Source organism: Bombina bombina, chromosome 3, assembly GCF_027579735.1.
Source record: "Bombina bombina isolate aBomBom1 chromosome 3, aBomBom1.pri, whole genome shotgun sequence".
NCBI classification, from domain to species: Eukaryota; Metazoa; Chordata; class Amphibia; order Anura; family Bombinatoridae; genus Bombina; species Bombina bombina.
In genome coordinates, this window is record NC_069501.1 from 536,939,355 (window position 1) to 536,962,901 (window position 23,547).

At 41.6% G+C, this 23,547-nt stretch overlaps 1 protein-coding gene and 1 pseudogene across 1 annotated transcript in view; both read right to left on the reverse strand.

Moving 5' to 3' along the window:
- CLSPN (claspin) overlaps window positions 1–23,547 on the reverse strand; it is a 144,302-nt gene that overhangs the window by 94,824 nt on the left and 25,931 nt on the right. The window contains exons 5-10 of the mRNA XM_053707004.1: window positions 15,894–15,959; window positions 14,434–14,506; window positions 14,242–14,350; window positions 13,242–13,756; window positions 12,175–12,366; window positions 10,892–11,085 (exon numbers count right to left, since the gene is read on the reverse strand). Of these exons, the coding sequence (XP_053562979.1) occupies window positions 10,892–11,085; window positions 12,175–12,366; window positions 13,242–13,756; window positions 14,242–14,350; window positions 14,434–14,506; window positions 15,894–15,959 (1,149 nt within the window). The remainder of the gene's footprint in view (window positions 1–10,891; window positions 11,086–12,174; window positions 12,367–13,241; window positions 13,757–14,241; window positions 14,351–14,433; window positions 14,507–15,893; window positions 15,960–23,547) is intronic.
- LOC128655059 (uncharacterized) lies at window positions 23,128–23,338 on the reverse strand (annotated as a pseudogene).

The window sequence follows — 23,547 nt, forward strand, 5'->3', positions numbered from 1 at the left end:
CAGTTGGAAGAAAAAAAAAAAGAAATCTGAAGATTGGCAAAATATCTCTCCAGAAATGTATGCACCAATTTGTCCTCCATGCTAAGGAGGATTGAGTCTACCAAAAATAAGTTGACATACAAAGATTTGAAAAAATAAAAATTTTAATATCAGTAAGGAAAGGCGTACTGAGTTTTGTTGTGTCGATAATCCCTTCTCCTAACCCTCTTGGAGAAAAGACAAAATTCTAGGAATCCTAACTACTGCATGAGAAGCCCTTGGATTCGCACCAAGAGATATTTATGCCAAATCTTATGGTAAATCCTTCTAGTAACAGGCTTACGAGCCTGAATCATGGTCTCTATGACAGTCAGAAAACCCCCGCTTGGATAAAATTAAGCGTTCAATCTCCAAGCAGTCGGCTTCAGAGAAACTAGATTTAGGTGAAAAAAAAGGGCCCCTGAATTAGAAGGTCCTTCCTCAACGGAAGTCTTCAAGGAGGCAGAGATGCCATCTCCATCAGATCTGCATACCAAATCCTTCAAGGCCAAGCCGGAGCTATGAGGATCACTGATGCCCTCTCCTGTTTGATTCGAGCAATGACCCGAGGAAGAACAAAATGGAAGAAATAGGTATGCTAGACTGAAGGTCCAAGGGGCCGCCAGAGCATCTATCAGATCCGCCTGGAGGTCCCTGGACCTGTATCTCGGGAGCTTGGCATTCTGTCGGGATGCCATGTGATCCAATTCCGGCTGACCCCACTTGAGAATCAGGTTGGAGAACACTTCCAGATGGAGTTCCCACTCCCCCAGGGATGAAAGGTCTGTCTGCTCAGAAAATCTGCCTGCCAGTTGTCCACCCCTGGAATGTGGACCGCCGATAGACAACAAGAGTGAGCTTCCGCCCACTGGATTATTTTGGTTACCTCTCATCGCTAAGGAACTCCTTGTTCCTCTGATGATTGATGTAAGCCACTGAAGTTATGTTGTCCGATTGGAACCTGATAACCGAACCGAGGCTAACTGGGGCCAGGCCAGAAGGGCATTGAAGATTGCTCTCAGTTCTAGAATGTTTATAGGAAAAACAGACTGACTCCAAACTCCCTGAGCTTTTAGGGAGCACCAGACTGCTCCCCATCCTAGAAGGCTGGCGTCTTGTCACAATTACCCAAGATGGTCTGCGAAAGCAGGTTCCCTGGGAGAGATGATCCAGAGACAACCACCATTGAAGAGAATCCCTTTGTATCCTGCTCCAGTATTATTCAAGGAGACAAGTCCGCATAATCTCCGTTCCATTGTCTGAGCATGCTTAACTGCAGAGGTCTGAGGTGGAACCGAGAAAACGGGATGATGTCCATTGCCGCCACCATCAGCCCGATTACCTCCATACACTGAGCCACTGACGGCCGAGGAGTAGACTGAAGGACTAGGCAAGTATCGATAATCTTTGATTTCCTGACTTCTGTCAGAAAAATCTTCATAGACAGGGAATCTATTATGGTTCCTAAGAAAGTTACCCTTTTATTTGGAACTAAGGGACTCTTTTCCAAATTTCAACTTCCACCCGTGAGTATGCAGGAAAGATACCACCATGTCGGTGTGGGATCTTGCTTGTTGAAAGGATGGCGCCTGGACTAGGATGTCATCCAGATAGGGTGCCACGTGACCGAAGCACCGCCAACTGCGACCCCAGAACCTTTGTGAAGACAGAAAAAAGCAGTGGCAAGACCGAAAGGAAGAGCCGCGAACCGGAAGCGTTTGTCCAGGAAGGCAAACCTTAGGAACTTGCGATGATCCCTGTGAATAGGAACATCTAGGTACGCGTCCTTTAAATCCACTATTGTCATAAATTGAACGTCCTGGATCAAGGGAAGAATGGAACGAATAGTTTCCATCTTGAAAGACGGTACCCTGAGAAATTTGTTTACTTGAGGTCTAAAATTGGTCTGAAGGTTCCATCCTTTGTTGGGAACCACGAACAAATTGGAATAAAAACCCCGACCCTGTTCCAGTACTTGAACGGGGACAATCACTCACAGGGCGGAGAGGTCTCCTACGCAGTGTAAGAACGCCTCTCTCTGTCTAGTTTGCAGATAATCTTGAAAGTAGAAACGTGCCACTGGGAGGAAAACTTTTGAACTCTAATTTGTATCCCTGGGACACTTTCTATTGCCCAGGGATCCTGAACATCCCAAACCCAAGCGAATAAGGAAAGTCTGCCCCCTACCAGATCCGATCCCGTATCTTGGATTCAATAGCAGGCTTCTTGGATCGTTTACAATTATTCCAAGACTGGTTGGGTCTCCATGCAGGTTTAGATTGTTCCTGCTTAGAGGAGGAAGAAGAAAAATTTCCCTTGAAATTTCGAAAGGAACGAAAATTACTCTGTCCTTTCTGTTTCTCTTATCTTGAGGGAGAAGATGACCCTTACCTCCCAGTGAGATAATTTCCATTAGGCCAGGTCCAAACAAGGTCTTTCCCTTGTATGGAATAGCCAGAAGTTTAGACTTAGAGGAAACGTCTAAAACAGAGAACCCCAAAATCTTAGCTCCCAACTTGATAACTTGAAGGGAAGTGTCTGTAATAAAGGCATTAGTTTAAGAGCCTTTATCCTATCCTGAATCTCATCCAAAGAAGTCTCTGCCCTGAGAACCACAGAGCATCAAACCAATACGCCGCCTCAATAGTGACGGTAGCAATGCATACAGCTGGTTTCCCTTGCAGGCCCTGGTGTACATATATCTTTTTGATTAAACCCTTCAACTTTTTATCCATAGGATCTTTGAAGGCACAACTATCCTCTATGGAAATAGTAGTTCTCATAGCTATGGTGTAAACGGCTCCTTCCAACTTAGGTACTGTTTGCAAAGCCTCCTTGATAGAGTCAGCTATGAGAAACATCTTATAAATAGGAGAGGGAGAAAAAAGGTATGCCCGGTCTCTCTCACTCCTTAGCAATGATCTCAGAAGCTCAGTCTGGGACTGGAAATACGTCTGTGGAGGAAGGAACCTCGAAATATTTATTCAGCTTACTAGACTTCTTACGGACAACCACTACCATGGAGTCACTTTCGTCCAAAGTAACTAAGACCTCCCTAAGTAACAGACTGATGTGTTCTAGCTTAAACCTAAAAGATACAACCTCAGTATCGGTGGCATTACACTTTCTGAATCTGAAATTTCCCCTTCAGATGCTACAGCGGTATACTCTTCGGGTTTTTGGGAGGGCACCTCCAAAATTGCAACTATTGCGCCAGAAACCTCGCTTACTGAAAGTCTAGTTTTCCTCTTACGTTTGCCCTGCAACATTGGAAAAGCAAACAATGCATCAGAAATTGTAGAAGACATGAGAGAAGCTATGTCTTAAGGTAACTCCAGAGGGAGCTAGAGCAGAAGTGCAGGGCACTGCAGCATATATTGAACCTCATCATTAGACTCTTGGACAGTATCCGCTTTTGAAAAGTTTTGCTCAGAAAAAATCTTTTCCCTATAATTTAAAATCCTCTCAATACATGAGGGACAGAAAGGGATAGGTGGTTCCACATTTGCATCAAAACAAATGGAGCAAGTGACATCCTGCAAGGCTCCTTGGTCCATACTGTTGACTATGAATAAACTCAAAAATGAAGAAAAAAAAAAACCTTCGTACAGAAAAACGTTACTGTGCCTTTAAAATTAAACAGGTAACTTTTTTACCCAACTATGTCAATTATAAACATAAATCAATTTAAACATTACAGACACCCTTACACCTCAGCAACCTTGCTGAGGTGCCTACCTGACCGCTAAACAGGAGTCAATGTCCCCTTTTGTGGAGCAAAAACGATCCGGACCTCAGTAATAAGAATAGCGCTAACGGATAGTACTAGAAGCGTTAGCTTAATCTAAAAAAACATGCGTTTCTAGTGACACGCTTACTCTGCCGTCTCTCTGCTACGGAAGAAATGTCTGAACACTGCGCAATCAAAAAAAAAAATCGCAAAACCAGTTAGGACCGCCCATCGTGGGCGTTACTGTATGCACCTCATCTCCCGATCTGCCTTTTTTCTAATTAAAGCCGTTGGTAGACAAACCACCAGACCAAATTAAAAAGCCTTACTCCCAAGCCCCATTGCCTGTAGATATGGCTGTCTTAATTCCTCGCCAGACTAGGAGAGCCTGTAGTCCCAAACAAAGTCTGAGTAAATCCACCTCAGGCTATAGAAGATAGGGCAGCATGAAATACATGGGAGGCACAGTGAGAATTATGTCCCACCAGTCCCCATTGCTCTAAAGCCACCACTGCTCTACTGAAGATACTGATATGGACTACGTCTACAACCTGGGACAAAGCAGTACAATCTTGCACTACTTTAAAAATAAAACTCTTGATTGAAGAATCTTATCTAACGCCTCACTTTACCACTTCCTAACACTAATGTAGGCAAAGAGAATGACTGGAGTGGGAGGGAAGGGAGGAGCTATTTAACAGCTCTGCTGTGGTGCTCTTTGCCGCCTCCTGCTGACCAGGAGGTGAATACCCCATTAGTAATTAAGATGATCCGTGGACTTGTGTCATAAAAAAGAAAAGGTATTTTTGGGGCATTTGAGAATAACTAGAGAAGGGTCATTTTATAACAGTCCAATAGTCTCTATTGTGTGTCCTTGGAGAAAAAAAACAAACTAAGATACAAACTTGGAGACGTTTAAAACTGCCATTATATGATTTCCATATTTAAGACCCTCACAAAATTACTACGCATCGCAATACCTCTCCTCCGTGAGTTACATGTAACCCTTCCAAGTGGTTACATTTGCTGTGATGCTCTTTATGACTAATCGATTGAGCTCACATACGTTTAATTACCTAGGTGTCAGCACTGATATAGATACAAGGTAATTAGAGGTAAAAAAACTTATAACTGTTGGTTATGGAAAACTGGGGAATGGGTAATAAAGGGATTATCAATCTTTTTAAACAATTCTGGTGTTGACTGTCCCTTTAAATAGTGAATTGAAGACACCCAATAACTAACCACATTTACATTTTAACAATCAGAATGTATAGAAGTGCATAAACAAGTGCATAACAAAATGCAGTAGCATTTACTCTTAATTTTAAATGAGCTTGGGGGGGGGGGATTACACACATTATGTGACAGTTTTCAGCCAATTGCAGACCGATATGTATACAATGATCTCTTGCACATGCGCTGAAAGTGTGCATATAAAAACAGAATTTATGTTTACCTGATAAATTTCTTTCTCCTACGGTGTGTCCGGTCCACGGCTTCATCCTTACTTGTGGGAATATTCTCTTCCCTAACAGGAAATGGCAAAGAGCACAGCAAAAGCTGCCCATATAGCTCCCCCTCTGGCTCCGCCCCCCAGTCATTCGACCGACGGTTAGGAGAAAAAGGAGAAACTATAGGGTGCCGTGGTGACTAGTGTACAGAAACAAAAATTTTTAAACCTGACTAAAAGCCAGGGCGGGCCGTGGACCGGACACACCGTAGGAGAAAGAAATTTATCAGGTAAACATAAATTCTGTTTTCTCCTACATTGGTGTGTCCGGTGCACGGCTTCATCCTTACTTGTGGGAACCAATACCAAAGCTTTAGGACACGGATGAAGGGAGGGAACAAGTCAGGTAACCTAAACGGAAGGCACCACAGCTTGCAAAACCTCCCAAAAACAGCCTCCGAAGAAGCATAAGTATCGAATTTGTAAAATTTTGCAGAAGTATGCAGAGAAGACCAAGTTGCTGCCTTACAGATCTGATCAACAGAAGCCTCGTTCTTGAAGGCCCAGCTGTAATTCGTTCAGGAGGCTGCCGTCCGGCAGTGTCATAAGCCAATCGGATGATGCTCTTCAGCCAAAAAGAAAGAGAGGTAGCAGTAGCTTTCTGCCCTCTCCTCTTACCAGAATAAACGACAAAGATGATGTCTGTCTGAAATCCTTTGTTGCTTTTAAATAGAATTTTAAAGCACGGACCACATCTAGGTTGTGTAACAAATGTTCCTTCTTTGAAACTGGATTCGGACATAGAAAAGGAACAACTATTTCCTGGTTAATATTCCTGTTGGAAACTACTTTTGGAAGAAAACCAGGTTTAGTACGTAAAACTACCTTATCTGCATAAAATACCAGATAGGGAGAAGTACACTGCAAAGCAGATAATTCAGAAACTCTTCTTGCAGAAGAAATAGCAACTAAAAACAGAACTTTCCAAGATAGTAACTTAATGTCTATGGAATGCAAAGGTTCAAACGGAACCCCTTGAAGAACTGAAAGAACTAAGTTTAGACTCCATACAGGAGTCATAGGTCTGTAAACAGGCTTGATTCTGACTAACGCCTGTACAAACACTTGTACATCTGGCACGGCTGCCAGACGTTTGTGCAACAAGACAGACAGAGCAGATATCTGTCCCTTTACAGAACTAGCTGACAGACCTTTCTCCAAGCCCTCTTGGAGAAAGGAAAGAATCCTAGGAATTTTGATTTTACTACAAAAAAAAACCCTTGGATTCGCACCAACGGATATATTTGTGCCATATCTTATGGTAAATCTTCCTAGGCACAGGCTTTCTGGCCTGAACCAGAGTATCTATAACTGAATCTGAAAACCCACGCTTAGAATCAAGCGTTCAATTTCCAAGCAGTCAGTTGCAGAGAGACTAGATTTGGATGTTCGAATGGACCTTGTACTAGAAGATCCTGTCTCAAAGGTAGCTTCCATGGTGGAACCGATGACATATTCACCAGGTCTGCATACCAAGTCCTGCGTGGCCACGCAGGAGCTATTAGGATCACCGAGGCCTTCTCCTGTTTGATCCTGGCTACCAGCCTGGGAAGGAGAGGGAACGGTGGAAACACATAAGCTAGATTGAACGACCAAGGTGCCACTAATGCATCCACTAGTGTCGCCCTGGGATCCCTGGATCTGGACCCGTATCGAGGAACTTTGAAGTTCTCACGAGACGCCATCAGATCCATATCCAGAGTGCCCCATAGTTGAGTTAACTGGGCAAAGACCTCCGGGTGGAGTTCCCACTCCCCCGGATGGAAAGTCTGACGACTCAAATAATCCGCCTCCCAGTTGTCTACTCCTGGGAAGTGGATCGCAGATAGGTGGCAGGAGTGATCCTCCCCCATTTGATGATCTTGGATACCTCTGTCATCGCCAAGGAACTCTTTGTTCCCCCCTGATGATTGATGTACGCAACAGTCATGTTGTCCGACTGAAATCTTATGAATCTGGCCTTCGCTAGGTGAGGCCAGGCCAGGAGCGCATTGAATATCGCTCTCAGTTCTAAAATGTTTATCGGGAGAAGGGACTCTTCCCGAGACCATAGACCCTGATCTTTCAGGGAGTCCCAGACCGCGCCCCAGCCTAAGAGACTGGCGTCGGTTGTGACGATGACCCACTCTGGTCTGCGGAAACTCATTCCCTGAGACAGGTGATCCTGAGTCAACCACCAGCGGAGCGAGTCTCTGGTTACCTGGTCTACTTGAATCTGGGGAGACAAGTCTGCATAATCCCCATTCCACTGTTTGAGCATGCACAGTTGCAATGGTCTTAGATGAATTCGAGCAAAAGGAACCACGTCCATTGCTGCAACCATTAGTCCTATTACCTCCATGCACTGAGCTATGGAAGGCTGAGGAATAGATTGAAGAACTTGACAAGCCTTTAGAAGCTTTAATTTTCTGACCTCTGTCAGAAAGATCTTCATTTCTACAGAATCTATTATTGTTCCCAGAAAGGGAACCCTTGTAGACGGGGACAGGGAACTCTTTTCTACGTTCACCTTCCACCCGTGAGACCTGAGAAAGGCTAATACAATGTCTGTATGAGCCCTTGATCTGGAAAGGGACGACGCTTGGATTAGGATGTCGTCTAAGTAAGGTGCCACCGCAATGCCCCTTGGTCTTAGAACCGCTAGTAGGGACCCTAGCACCTTTGTGAAAATTCTGGGAGCAGTGGCTAAACCGAACGGAAGAGCCACGAACTGGTAATGTTTGTCCAGAAAGGCGAACCTCAGGAACTGATGATGATCTTTGTGGATAGGAATATGTAGGTACGCATCCTTTAAGTCCACGGTAGTCATGTATTGACCCTCCTGGATTGTTGGTAAAATCAAAATCGAAACCATTCGAACGAATGATGGAACTGAGGAATTTGTTTAGAATTTTTAAATCCAGAATTGGCCTGAAAGTTCCCTCTTTTTTGGGAACTACAAACAGGTTTGAGTAAAACCCCAGACCTTGTTCCGCTGTTGGAACTGGGTGTATCACTCCCATCTTTAATAGGTCTCCTACGCAATGTAAGAATGCCTGTCTCTTTATCTGGTCTGAAGATAAGCGAGACATGTGGAACCTTCCCCTTGGAGGAAGTTCCTTGAATTCTAGAAGATAACCCTGAGAGACTATTTCTAGTGCCCAGGGATCCGGAACATCTCTTGCCTAAGCCTGAGCAAAGAGAGAAAGTCTGCCCCCTACTAGATCCGGTCCCGGATCGGGGGCTACCCCTTCATGTGGTCTTGGTAGCAGAAGCAGGCTTCTTGGCCTGTTTACCCTTGTTCCAGCCTTGCATTGGTTTCCATGCTGGTTTAGGCTGGGAAGCGTTACCCTCTTGTCTAGAGGCTGCAGAGTTAGGAGACGGTCCGTTCCTGAAATTGCGAAAGGAACGAAAATTAGATTTGTTCTAAGCCTTGAAAGGCCTATCTCCTGTGGGAGGGCATGGCCCTTTCCCCCAGTGATGTCAAATAATCTCCTTCAATTCTGGCCCGAAAAGGGTCTTAGCTTTGAAAGGAATATTAAGTAGTTTTGTCTTGGACGACACATCCGCCGACCAAGATTTTAGCCAAAGCGCTCTGCGCGCCACTATAGCAAAACCTGAATTTTTCGCCGCTAATTTAGCCAATTGAAAAGCGGCATCTAAAATAAAGGAATTAGCCAACTTCAGTGCGTGAATTCTGTCCATGACTTCCTCATATGGAGTCTCCTTATGGAGCGAATTTTCTAGTTCCTCGAACCAAAAAGACGCCGCCGTTGTGACAGGAATAATGCACGAAATTGGTTGAAGAAGGAAACCTTGCTGAACAAATATCTTTTTAAGCAATCCTTCCAATTTTGTATCCATAGGATCTTTGAAAGCACAACTGTCCTCAATGGGAATAGTTGTGCGCTTGGCCAACGTAGAAACTGCCCCCTCAACCTTAGGGACTGTTTGCCATGCGTCCCTTCTGGGGTCGACAAGGGGAACATTTTCTTAAATATAGGAGGTGGGACAAAGGTATACCTGGCTTCTCCCACTCCTTGGTCACGATGTCCGCCACCCTCTTGGGTATCGGAAAGGCATCAGCGTGCACAGGGACCTCTAGGAATTTGTCCATTTTGCACAATTTCTCTGGAATCAAAGAGTCACAATCATCAAGAGTAGTTAGCACCTCCTTAAGCAGGGCGCAGAGATGTTCTAACTTAAATTTAAACGCCACAATATCAGGTTCTGCCTGCTGAGAAACTTTTCCTGAATCAGAAATTTCTCCCTCAGACAGACCCACCCTCACTGCCAATTCAGATTGATGTGAGGGAATAACAGATAAATTATCGTCAGCGCCTACTTGCTCATCCTCTGTATTTAAAACTGAGCAATCACGCTTTCTGGGAAATGCTGGCAGTTTGGATAAAAGATTTGCTATAGAATTATCCATTACTGTAGTTAATTGCTGCATAGTAACAAGCATTGGCGCGCTAGATGTACTAGGTGTTGCCTGCACGGGCAAAACTGGTGTTGACACAGAAGGAGAGGATGATGAACTATCCCCACTACCTTCATTTGAAGAATCATCTTGGGCAACCTTATTAAATGTGACAGTACTGTCCTTACTTTGTTTGGACGCCATGGCACAATTTTCACATACATTTAAAGGGGGAACCACCTTGGCCTCCATACACACAGAACATATGCTATCTGAAGGTATAGACATGTTAGACTTAGGCAGGCTATTAATGCAATAAAACCGTTTTTAAACAAAACCGTTACTGTCTCTTTAAATAATAAAAAGAGTACACTTTATTTCTGAATGTTTGAAAAACTATGAAGGAAATATCCGATCTTTACAAAATTTGCACCCTAGTGTCTTAATGCTTTGAATGTATTGCACACCAAATTTCAAGTCTCTAACCCCTTAAATGAGCAAACCGGAGCTAATTGTTCAATTTACCAGTTTATACCCACTACAGTCCCTGCCACAGCCTTTGCTGCGGCTTTTACCTTCCTTGGGGGTTATTCACCACAGAAATAAGCCTTCTTGAAATCTTTTTTATGGCCACAGGACCCTCTCACATGAAGCTGCATGCACTGCTTCCAGAAGAGTAACTGCGCAACTGAGGCGCGAAAATGAGGCCTCCTCCCTCTGCATACCAGAGTGAAGGGGCTTTCCTGACTAGATTAGGTGACTAAATCATACTCTTAACAGAACTCTTCATCACTTTCTGTTGTAGAGTAAATAGTACAAACCGGCACTATTTTAAAATAACACACTCTTGATAGAAGAAATAAAACTACAACTAACACCACATACTCTTTACCATCCCCGTGGAGATGCTACTTGTTCAGAGCGGCAAAGAGAATGACTGGGGGGCGGAGCCAGAGGGGGAGCTATATGGGCAGCTTTTGCTGTGCTCTCTTTGCCATTTCCTGTTAGGGAAGAGAATATTCCCACAAGTAAGGATGAAGCCGTGGACCGGACACACCAATGTAGGAGAAAAGACTGCAGAATTCAATACTGAAGTAAATTGTAAAGTATTAAAACTGCTACATAAATCATGAAAGTTTTATATTGGACGTTACTGTTCCTTTAAACACAAACATAAGTTATTTTATTGGTATGGTGGTGGAAATCAATATTGTTAGTGCTCAGTTACCTCTGAGTTTTCCTCTGCTTCCTCCCCCTCTTCTACATCCTCTTCAGATTCATCTGTCATCTCTTCTTCCTCTTCGTCTTCAAAGCCATCCTCATTGTCCAACTTAAACAGGGCCTGGCGTTTTTGACGTTCTTCACTACGACGTATTTTCATTGCCTCCTGCAGCTTTGCTTTCAGAACAAGCAGCTTCTCGCCTGGACACACATGACACTACAATTTAACATTACGCTATGAGATGTAATACACTTGTCTATATTGTCTATACAAAGGTCATTAGAGCCATTAATTTGAATGCTGAAGGGATTATCTTCAATTGCTGTCTAAATTTGTGTAGCACTACAGGCTTTGATGCACATTTATCTGCAGATTTTTAAAACAGTGGGCTACAGTACATATAGCTATTTGTTTCTCAATTTACATAGCCAGATGAACAAAAAATTAATGGGACAGTAAAGTCCCAATTTAAAAAAAAAAAAAAATCCTCATGATTCAGATAGGGCAACTTTCCAATTTACTTAGGCTTATATACTAATTTCTAAGCCCTTGAAAACCACCTCTTATCTGAATGCATTTGAGTTTCAGAGAAAGAAGGAGTTAGTTCACGGGTGCCATATAGATTAACTTTGTGCTCACGCCCATGGAGTTATTTGAGAGTCGGCACTAATTGCCTGAAATGCAAGTCTGTCAAAAGATCTGAGATAAGGAGGCAGTCTGCAGAATCTTAGATACAAGGTAATTACAGAGGTATTAATAGAACAGTGTTTGTTATGCAAAACTGGGGAATGTTAAATAAAAGGGATTATCCATTTTTGATGTTAACTGTCCCTTAATACTAGTTAAAGGGACACTGAACCCAATTTTTTTTTTCTTTCATGATTCAGATAGAGCATGAAATTTTAAGCAACTTTCTAATTTACTCCTATAATTTCTTTGTTCTCTTGTTATCTTTATTTTAAAAGCAGGAAAGTAAATCTTAGCAGTCAACCCATTTTAAGTTCAGCACCATGGATAGAGCTTGTTTATTGGAGGCTTACATTTACCCACCAATAAGCAAGCATAACAGGTTCTGAAACAAAAATGGGCCGGCTCCCATGCATCACATTCCTGCTTTTAAAAAAAAAATATAGGAGTAAATTAGAAAGTTGCTTACAATTGCATGCTCTATTTGAATCATGAAAGAAAAAAAGTTGGGTTTAGTGTCCCTTTAAGTTAAAAATTGTATGCACTTTATATGATGCTCATGCACCGCAATAAAATAAACATGTGATACCCTTGACACTTACCTGGTTTTCCTTGAATTGCCTCCTCAATGTTTTCTGCAGGTACCACAACAGGTACCACTTCTGTTTTTAATTCCTCCTTTCCCTCTGCAGTGGTCTCTTTACGGATAATGTTGAGATTTACTTTTCTCTCTGTCACTGGCTTTGCTTTATGCATAGTATGCTTCAGAAAACGTTCCTTTAAAGCCTCCAGTTCTAAACCAAAAAGATACCTTTAAATTAACACATCTGTAAGCAATTATCTAGTGACTATTTTACATGGTCAGTTTTAAAAGGAGCATTAAACTCAATTCTATCATGTATGAGAAAGTTCTATTAAAATGTTTACAGTTTTAGAAATTAAAATGATTGTAAATCCTAGCTTTTTTGAAACGCTAGGGATTTACAATTGGAACAAATAAAGGGGACTTTCATTCATTAAGTATAAAATACTTCATGCTGAAAGCGTTTATTTGTTGGAAGCCTTCGCCGCACTGGGCTGCTCAAGCAGCTCACAGCAGAACGCTATTTTCCTGTGACGTCTCCACCTCTTAGTCAATAGCCGTGCAGGCTAACCGGCTTAGCCCCGGCTGGCACGCATGGCTGTTTGCTAAGAGGTGGAAACATCACCTCTCAGCAAAATAGCGTTTTGCAGTGGGCAGCCCAGCACGGCAAATGCTTCCAACAAATAAAGGAGCTTCCAGCATGAAGTATTTTATACTTCATGAAAGAAAATCCTTTTTATTAGTTCCAATTTTAAAATCTAGCATTTCACAAACGCTAGGATTTACAATTACTTTAAGAGTTTAAGTTAATCGAGAAAAGGCTCTAGCTGTTACATGCAAGTAATCGGGAAATAGTGACAGGAGGCATAAATGTGCAGCAACAAATCACAATGTTCCTCAAACATTTAGTGAGTTTCCATACATTGCAAGTTCTGCCATTCTTTGACACCAGATTTTACACATAGTTTTGTTAACGTTTGTATTCGGTTGACATGAAATCATTCCCCCCCCCCCCCCCCCACCATAATATCTAGCAGCTTAAATACGCCACAATTTATCTAAATTATTAGGGTGGTAAAGACATACCTTTATTTTCTTTAGGCTCATCCAGGTTTATAAAAGAACCCTCATCAGGGCAAAGTCGAGGCTTTAAGGACAGATCCACACCAAGAGCACGTAGCTTTTCGAGCTTGGACAGCTTTGCTTTTTGTGGTGTTGGTGCCGTTACTTCTACAATTGGCACAGTAGTCTGACTTTGTTCCACCAGCATATCGTTTGCTACATCTGTGACTTCCTGTTGAGATTCAGATGCATTTTCATTTACTTCCCTCTGACATAAGTCTGCCTTGGGCAAAGGTTCCTCAGAGGGTAATCTACTCATAGTGTCTACTTTAATAACAGCACTGTTTGTTGCTCCATTTTCTTCGACACTTCCTTCTTTTATTTCTGCATCCAAGTCACCTGATTGTGGAGTATCAACCGGAATCTCTTTTCCCATTTTGCCTTCTACTGAAACAGGGTTAAATGCTTGGATTCCTGCATTATTCTCTTGATTACAAGGTGTTTCTGCTTCAGTGCAGAATGGCTGATACTTTGCTGACCTGCAAAATTTGACTAGAATTTAACCTTTAAAAACCAAAATCCACAGCCAAGACAGGTATGGATGGTAAACCTAGCCAGCAGTAGCAATGCTTTGCTTTTTGTTAATAAATTGGCTGGGTAATATACCTTGGTGATCCGTTAAGCTATATTTAGCAATAGCTACACCACAAAATTATCATAACATAAACCAAAGCACATTTTTTTGGGTTTCATATCCCTTTAAACATACATACCATTAAACTCCTAAAATATTATGTACAATAGGGTGTCTACTGTATTATGCTTGACATAAAAGTAATGCAAGTATAAACTGTTAAACATAGGAGCCAATACATATTAACAGTGAAGCAGTTGCAGGCATCCAAAAATTTTTTTTTTTTTTTTTTTTTTTTTTTTTTTTTTAAAAAAACAAGAGGGGGAAAAAAAAAAAAATAGTGTTACGTTTGACATAGTTATGTGGGGGAAAATAAATTAAATGCCTTACTTAATAAGCTGCATGGCAGTCCCTTGACATATTGGCCTCGGGCGACGCTTGAAAAAATCATGTATTGTTTTGGGTTCAGGCAAGTGGTAAGGCAGAGATACAGATGATTCTAAGAGACAAAATCATTGTGCCCAACTGAATGTTTTACACAATTAGAATTTATTTTTTATAATATAGCATTCACCAATTTACCTCTGAGAAGTCTCTGAGTCTCACTGTGTATCTGTTTCATAGCTTCCTTGCTTACCCGTGCTGCCTTTCTTTCCTTAAAATATAAAGCAAAAAGCAAATGACAAACACTGGTTTATATCACCATACTAATAAGCAAAAATTACTAAAACTAAAGAAAATTTAAATTCAAGAGTTATTAGATTACCACTAAATATACAAGCATATTATCACTCTTCAAAACATTGCTCTTAATATTTAATCCCACACTATTAATGCATGCTTTGTACAAGCTTTTTAAATGCAAATACATTATCAGCACCTTGTATTGCCTTTCCTCTTTTTATTCACTCAATGTAAGGTGTTCATAGAACAGTTTGTACCACATTTATATGAATCAATGGTGCTATTTTATTGCTTTATTTAGTGGCCAAGGGAAGGCCAAACAACTTTTTTTTTCCAGTTTTAATATTAGATTGTGTTTGATGTAAATATTGTATTTTTAAACATGTACAAAAAAAACTTTAAAAGTACGAAAAGAAAAAGAAGTATCAGATAGTATGCCAATTACTTTGCTACAAAATTGGAGCAGGTGCAAAGTAATCCCTTACATACAAAAATGTAAGGGCTATGATAAAAAAAAATGAATGTAAGCATAACACATGGGCCCAAAGTTATCAAGGTCTGTCGGACCTGATTCGACAGTGCGGATCAGGTCCGACAGACCTCGCTGAATACGGCGAGCAATACGTTCGCCATATTCATCATTGCACCAGCAGCTCACAAGAGCTGCTGGTGTAACGCCACCCCCTGCAGACTCGCAGCCAATAGGCCGCCAGCAGGGGGGGGGGGGTGTCAATCAACCCTATCAGGTTGATTTCTGGCGATGTCTGTCCGCCTGCTAAGAGCAGGTGGACAGGTTATGGAGCAGCGGTCATTTGTGACCGCTGCTTCATAACTGCTGTTTCTGGCGAGTCTGAAGACTCGCCAGAAACAGGGGCCATCAAGCTCCTTACGGAGCTCGATAACTAGAGGTCAATGTATTAAAAAGTTAACTTTGGCCATATAACTTAACAAGAAAGAATAATTTGTTTTGAAGAAAACCATTTGCACACTTTTACTTATTTGGCTAACAGGTTGAGTACCTCCCTTTCCATATATTATTAAACAGTAGGAGAATATTGTGCCAGAGACAAATATACTGGATATAACAAATGGTTTTAGAGTTGAGCAGATGTAGAAACTTTTCAACCATCAGTAGGGGAAACTGGAATTATTGTTGAATTTCATTAGCTAAAACTTGGCACACACAAGTATATATTGCTCTTAATAAAACCAAATATTAAGCACAGGCAGCCTCAATGCTTCTGATGTTGAAACTAGCACCTGTAATAAAACTCCCTTTCACAGTGTTTTTAGTACTTTTTGAAGAACTTAGAAAGGCATTAGATGTTTTTTCAGGTGGAAAGCAATTGAATACATACTTTTCTCTTCTCTTCTTTATTTCCAGTTTCTTCAAACTCATTCTCTAAACCTTCAGGGTCTTCAAACTGATGAAGTAAAGAATTACACTTTAGTTGGCATATACATAAATACTTTTAAAAAGGCACACTACACTGAGTATTTAGTAACCAATGCTGAATAGATAAGCACAAGCTCCACTCCATGTGGTCTTCAGTGTTTAGTCGGTAAAAAAAAAAAAAAAAAAGATAGGACCCAAACCTACAATAGTAGATGTAGACATATAAAAACTTATTTGCCAATAAAGGGGCAGTATACACCAATTTTCATTTAACTGCATGTAATAGACACTAAAGAATAACACAGATACAGATATAAAAATCCAGTGTAAACCCTTTTAAAAAAAACTTACTTAGTAGCTCCCAATTTAACACTGCTAATGAGATAAGCCTGAGACACCCACTGAAAGGGGCTGATAGCAGAACCCCTCCTCCCCAATATACAAACAGAAGCAGTCTGAAGTCTGTATACATCAGTATACATCTAAAACTTTGGTGCTTAGTTAGGAGTCTGAAAATCAGCACAATCTTATTAAAAAGAAGCAAAACTATACATGTTTACAAAAACACAACAGATAGGCTTTATAAACTGATAATCTACAAAACATTTATGCAAAGAAAAATCTAGAGTATAATGTCCCTTTAAATAGCTAGTGAAACTTTAAAAAACAAAACTTGATAAACCTGATAAATTTCTCTCTTTTTTTGGAGAACATACAAAGTTGGACCTGTACCCAAGAGATGGTCACGGGTTTCCGGAACTCTGAGTCTTAAGGTGTTCTCAGCAGCATTATGCTATTAAGGAACCCCAAACTGATCCCTAGCCAGAGAGGCTAGCAACAGGACCCATATTCGCAAGAAGCATGCGCCGTTGGACAAGAGATCCGGAGTCAGCAGAACTGAAATCTCTCAAAGAAATGTCAAAACTAACTTCAGAAAGAGGTCAGAGGGGACTCCAATCCCTTGAGAATAGGCCCATTGGAATTCAAATGCTGAACATTCTGGGTCTTAAAGTGACACTGAACCCAAATTTTTTCTTTTGTGATTCAGATAGAGCATGACATTTTAAGCAACTTTCTAATTTACTCCAATTATCAAATTGTCTTCATTCTCTTAGTATCTTTATTTGAAAAAGAATGTAAGTTTAGATGCTGGCCCATTTTTGATGAACAACCTGGGTTGTCCTTGCTGATTGGTGGATACATTCATCCACCAATAAAAAAAAGTGCTATTCAGAGTTCTGAACCCAAAAAAAGCTTAGATGCCTTTTTCAAATAAAGATAGCAAGAGAACAAAGAAAAATTAATAGGAATAAATTAGAAAGTTGCTTAAAAACATAATTTATGCTTACCTGATAAATTGATTTATCTTGTAGTGTAGTCAGTCCACGGGTCATCCATTACTTATGGAATATATCTCTTCCTAACAGGAAGCTGCAAGAGGATCACCCAAGCAGAGCTGCTATATAGCTCCTCCCCTCACATGTCATTCAGTCATTCGACCAAAACCAGACGAGAAAGGAGAAACCATAGGGTGCAGTGGTGACTGGAGTTTAATTAAAATTTAGATCTGCCTTAAAGACAGGGCGGGCCGTGGACTGACTACACTACAAGAGAAATAAATTTATCAGGTAAGCATAAATTATGTTTTCTCTTGTTAAGTGTAGTCAGTCCACGGGTCATCCATTACTTATGGAATACCAATACCAAAGCTAAAGTACACGGATGAAGGGAGGGACAAGGCAGGAACTTTAAACGGAAGGAACCACTGCCTGAAGCACCTTTCTCCCAAAAATAGCCTCCGAAGAAGCAAAAGTGTCAAATTTGTAAAATTTTGAAAAAGTGTGAAGTGAAGACCAAGTTGCAGCCTTGCAAATCTGTTCAACAGAGGCCTCATTTTTAAAGGCCCAGGTGGAAGCCACAGCTCTAGTAGAATGAGCTGTAATCCTTTCAGGAGGCTGCTGTCCAGCAGTCTCATAGGCTAAACGTATTATGCTACGAAGCCAAAAAGAGAGAGAGGTAGCCGAAGCCTTTTGACCTCTTCTCTGTCCAGAGTAAACGACAAACAGGGAAGAAGTTTGACGAAAATCTTTAGTTGCCTGCAAATAGAACTTCAGGGCACGGACTACGTCCAGATTATGCAAAAGTCGTTCCCTTCTTTGAAGAAGGGTTAGGACACAGTGATGGAACAACAATCTCTTGATTGATATTCCTGTTAGTAACTACCTTAGGTAAGAACCCAGGTTTAGTACGCAGAACTACCTTGTCTGGATGAAAAATCAGATAAGGAGAATCACAATGTAAGGCAGATAACTCAGAGACTCTTCGAGCCGAGGAAATAGCCATCAAAAACAAAACCTTCCAGGATAACAGCTTGATATCAATGGAATGAAGGGGTTCAAATGGAACGCCTTGAAGAACGTTAAGAACTAAGTTTAAGCTCCACGGCGGAGCAACAGTCTTAAACACAGGCTTAATCCTAGTTAAAGCCTGACAAAAAGCCTGAACGTCTGGAACTTCTGCCAGACGTTTGTGTAGAAGAATAGACAGAGCAGAAATCTGTCCCTTTAACGAACTAGCAGATAAGCCCTTTTCTAAACCCTCTTGTAGAAAAGACAATATCCTAGGAATCCTAACCTTACTCCATGAGTAACTCTTGGATTCGCACCAATATAAATATTTACGCCATATCTTATGGTAAATTCTTCTGGTAACAGGCTTCCTAGCCTGTATTAAGGTATCAATAACCGACTCCGAGAAGCCACGCTTTGATAGAATCAAGCGTTCAATCTCCATGCAGTCAGCCTCAGAGAAATTAGATTTGGATGCTTGAAAGGACCCTGAATTAGAAGGTCCTGTCTCAGAGGCAGAGACCACGGTGGGCAGGACGACATGTCCACTAGGTCTGCATACCAGGTCCTGCGTGGCCACGCAGGCACTATCAGAATCACCAAAGCTCTCTCCTGTTTGATCTTGGCAATCAAACGAGGAAGCATCGGAAATGGTGGAACACATAAGCCATGTTGAAGACCCAAGGGGCTGTCAGAGCATCTATCAGCACCGCTCCCGGGTCCCTGGACCTGGATCCGTAACAAGGAAGCTTGGCGTTCTGGCGAGACGCCATGAGATCCAGATCTGGTTTGCCCCAACGATGAATCGGTTGAGCAAAGACCTCCGGATGAAGTTCCCACTCCCCCGGATGAAAAGTCTGGCGACTTAGAAAATCCGCCTCCCAGTTCTCCACGCCTGGGATGTAAATCGCTGACAGGTGGCAAGAGTGAGACTCTGCCCAGCGAATTATCTTTGAGACTTCCAACATCGCTAGGGAACTTCTGGTTCCCCCTTGATGGTTGATGTAAGCCACAGTCGTGATGTTGTCCGACTGAAATCTGATGAACCTCAGAGTTGCTAACTGAGGCCAAGCTAGGAGAGCATTGAATATTGCTCTTAATTCCAGAATATTTATTGGGAGGAGTTTCTCCTCCCGAGTCCATAGTCCCTGAGCCTTCAGGGAGTTCCAGACTGCGCCCCAGCCTAGAAGGCTGGCGTCTGTTGTTACTATCGTCCAATCTGGCCTGCGAAAGGTCATCCCCTTGGACAGATGTGGCCGAGAAAGCCACCATAGAAGAGAATCTCTGGTCTCTTGATCCAGATTTAGCAGGGGGGACAAATCTGAGTAATCCCCATTCCACTGACTTAGCATGCACAATTGCAGCGGTCTGAGATGCAGGCGCGCAAATGGTACTATGTCCATTGCCGCTACCATTAAGCCGATTACTTCCATGCACTGAGCTACTGACGGGTGTGGAATGGAATGAAGGACACGGCAAGCATTTAGAAGTTTTGATAACCTGGCCTCCGTCAGGTAAATTTTCATCTCTACAGAATCTATAAGAGTCCCTAGAAAGGGAACCCTTGTAAGTGGTAATAGAGAACTCTTTTCCACGTTCACCTTCCACCCATGCGACCTCAGAAATGCCAGAACTATCTCTGTATGAGACTTGGCAGTTTGAAAACTTGACGCTTGTATCAGAATGTCGTCTAGGTACGGAGTCACCGCTATGCCTCGCGGTCTTAGTACCGCCAGAAGTGAGCCCAGAACTTTTGTAAAGATTCTTGGAGCAGTAGCTAACCCGAAGGGAAGAGCTACAAACTGGTAATGCCTGTCTAGGAAAGCAAATCTTAGGTACCGATAATGATCATTGTGAATTGGTATGTGAAGGTAGGCATCCTTTAAGTCCACTGTGGTCATGTACTGACCCTCTTGGATCATGGGAAGGATGGTTCGAATAGTTTCCATTTTGAATGATGGAACTCTTAAGAATTTGTTTAGGATTTTTAAGTCCAAGATTGGTCTGAAGGTTCCCTCTTTCTTGGGAACCACAAATAGATTTTAATAGAATCCTTGCCCGTGTTCCGTCCGCGGAACTGGGTGGATCACCCCCATTAATAAGAGGTCTTGTACACAGCGTAGAAACGCCTCTTTCTTTATTTGGTTTGCTGATAACCTTGAAAGATGAAATCTCCCTCGTGGAGGAGAAGTTTTGAAGTCCAGGAGATATCCCTGAGATATGATCTCCAACGCCCAGGGATCCTGGACATCTCTTGCCCAAGCCTGGGCGAAGAGAGAAAGTCTGCCCCCCACTAGATCCGTTTCCGGATAGGGGGCCCTCTCTTCATGCTGTCTTAGAGGCAGCAGCAGGTTTCTTGGCCTGCTTGCCCTTGTTCCAGGACTGGTTAACTTTCCAGCCCTGTCTGTAACGAGCAACAGCTCCTTCCTGTTTTGGAGCGGAGGAAGTTGATGCTGCTCCTGCCTTGAAGTTACGAAAGGCACGAAAATTAGACTGTTTGGCCTTTGATTTGGCCCTGTCCTGAGGTAGAGCATAGCCCTTACCTCCCGTAATGTCAGCTATAATTTCTTTCAAGCCGGGCCCGAATAAGGTCTGCCCTTTGAAAGGAATATTAAGCAATTTAGATTTAGAAGTCACGTCAGCTGACCAGGATTTAAGCCATAGCGCTCTGCGCGCTTGGATGGCGAATCCGGAGTTCTTAGCCGTAAGTTTGGTTAAATGTATGACGGCATCAGAAACAAATGCATTAGCTAGCTTAAGTGCTTTAAGCTTGTTCATAATTTCATCCAATGGAGCTGTGCGAATGGCCTCTTCCAGAGACTCAAACCAGAATTCCGCCCCAGCAGTGACAGGCGCAATGCATGCAAGGGGCTGTAAGATAAAACCTTGTTGAACAAACATTTTCTTAAGGTAACCCTCTAATTTCTTATCCATTGGATCTGAAAAGGCACAACTATCCTCCACCGGGATAGTGGTACGCTTAGCTAAAGTAGAAACTGCTCCCTCCACCTTAGGGACCGTCTGCCATAAGTCTTGTGTGGTGGCGTCTATAGGAAACATTTTCCTAAATATGGGAGGAGGGGAAAAAGGCACACCAGTTCTGCAAACTATGACGCAGTATCTGACATGGCTCTCACCTCATCCGTGCTATCTGTCCTTAACCCAGAGCTATCGCGCTTGCCTCTTAATTCTGGCAATTTAGATAATACTTCTGTCATAACAGTAGCCATGTCTTGCAAAGTGATTTGTAAGGGCCTCCCTGATGTACTTGGCGCCACAAAATCACGCACCTCCTGAGCGGGAGGCGAAGGTACTGACACGTGAGGAGAGAGTTAGTCGGCATAACTTCCCCCTCGTTGTCTGGTGATAATTTCTTTACATGTAAAGATTGACTTTTATTTAAAGTAACATCAATGCAATTAGTACACAAATTTCTATTGGGCTCCACATTGGCCTTTAAACATAGTGAACAAAGAGATTCATCTGAGTCAGACATGTTTAAACAGACTAGCAATGAGACTAGCAAGCTTGGAAATACTTTTCTAAATAAATTTACAAGCAATATAAAAAACGCTACTGTGCCTTTAAGAAGCACAAAAATCTGTCACAGTTGAAATAACAATGAACCAAAATAGTTATAGCAACCAATTTTTCACAGTAAATGTATTAAGTTAGCAAAGGATTGCACCCACCAGCAAATGGATGATTAACCCCTTAATACCCAAAAAAGGATAACAATTTAATAATTAACGTTTTTAACACAGTCAAAACACACTGTCACAGGTCTGCTGTGACTGATTACCTCCCTCAAAATGAATTTTGAAGACTCCTGAGCTCTCCAGAGACGATCTGGATCATGGAGGATGAAGTAGACAGATTGTGACTGAATTTTTTCTGCGCAAAAAAGTGCTAAAATAGGCCCCTCCCACTCATATTACAACAGTGGGGAAGCTCAGAAACTGTTTCTATGCAGAAAACAAAGATGGCCATGTGGTAAAAATCATGCCCCAATAAGTTTTATCACCAAGTACCTCACAAAAAACGATTAACATGCCAGTAAACGTTTTAAACATACATTTTAAAAGTTATGAAGTGTTATTAATAAGCCTGCTACCAGTCGCTTTTACTGCAGTTAAGGCTCATACATTATTTCAGTATTAACAGTATTTTCAGAGTCAATTCCATTCCTTAGAAAAATACATTCAGTGTACACACACTCATCAGCCTAATACCAGTCGCTATCACTGCATTTAAGGCTGAACTTACTTTACATTGGTATCAGCAGTATTTTCTCTGTCAATTCCATTCCTCAGAAAAATAATTTACTGCACATACCTCGTTTGCAGGGGGGCCCTGCATGCTATTCCCCTTTTCTGAAGTTACCTCACTCCTCAGATGAGAAACAGCCAGTGGATCTTAGTTACGTCTGCTAAGATCATAGAAAACGCAGGCAGATTCTTCTTCTAATGCTGCCTGAGAACAAACAGCACACTCCGGTGCCATTTAAAATAACAAACTTTTGATTGAAGAAATAAACTAAGTTAAAAAACACCACAGACCTCTCACAGCGACCTATCTTTAGTTAGGCTGCAAGAGAATGACTGAATATGACATGTGAGGGGAGGAGCTATATAGCAGCTCTGCTTGGGTGATCCTCTTGCAGCTTCCTGTTAGGAAGAGATATATTCCATAAGTAATGGATGACCCGTGGACTGACTACACTTAACAAGAGAAATTGCATGCTCTATCTGAATCACCAAGAAGAAAAAATTGGGTTCAATGTCCCTTTAAACAGATATTAGAACCATCAAACTATAGGAGCATTCCCTATATAAAAAGTATAGTTTAAAACAGTTTGCAGGCACACATTTAAGGTGCAAGTAACTGCAGCAGGAACCAAACTGCAAACCTAAAGGTTACCAGGCGGTAGAGTAAGTACAGCTGGTGTAAATGAAAAGATTGTACATGTGACACTATGGTCCCCAGATAGAGGACGTAGCAGATATTAAATTGATAACAGATACTACACTTGATCTTAGCCAAAAGGCCGAGAAATGATAGACATGAGCAAAATACCCATCAATATGAGAATATATATATATATATATATATATATATATATATATATATATATATATATATATATATATATATATATATATATATATATATATATATATACATATATATATATATATATATATACATATATATATATATATACATATATATATATATATATACACACACACACACACCTCTCTCTAT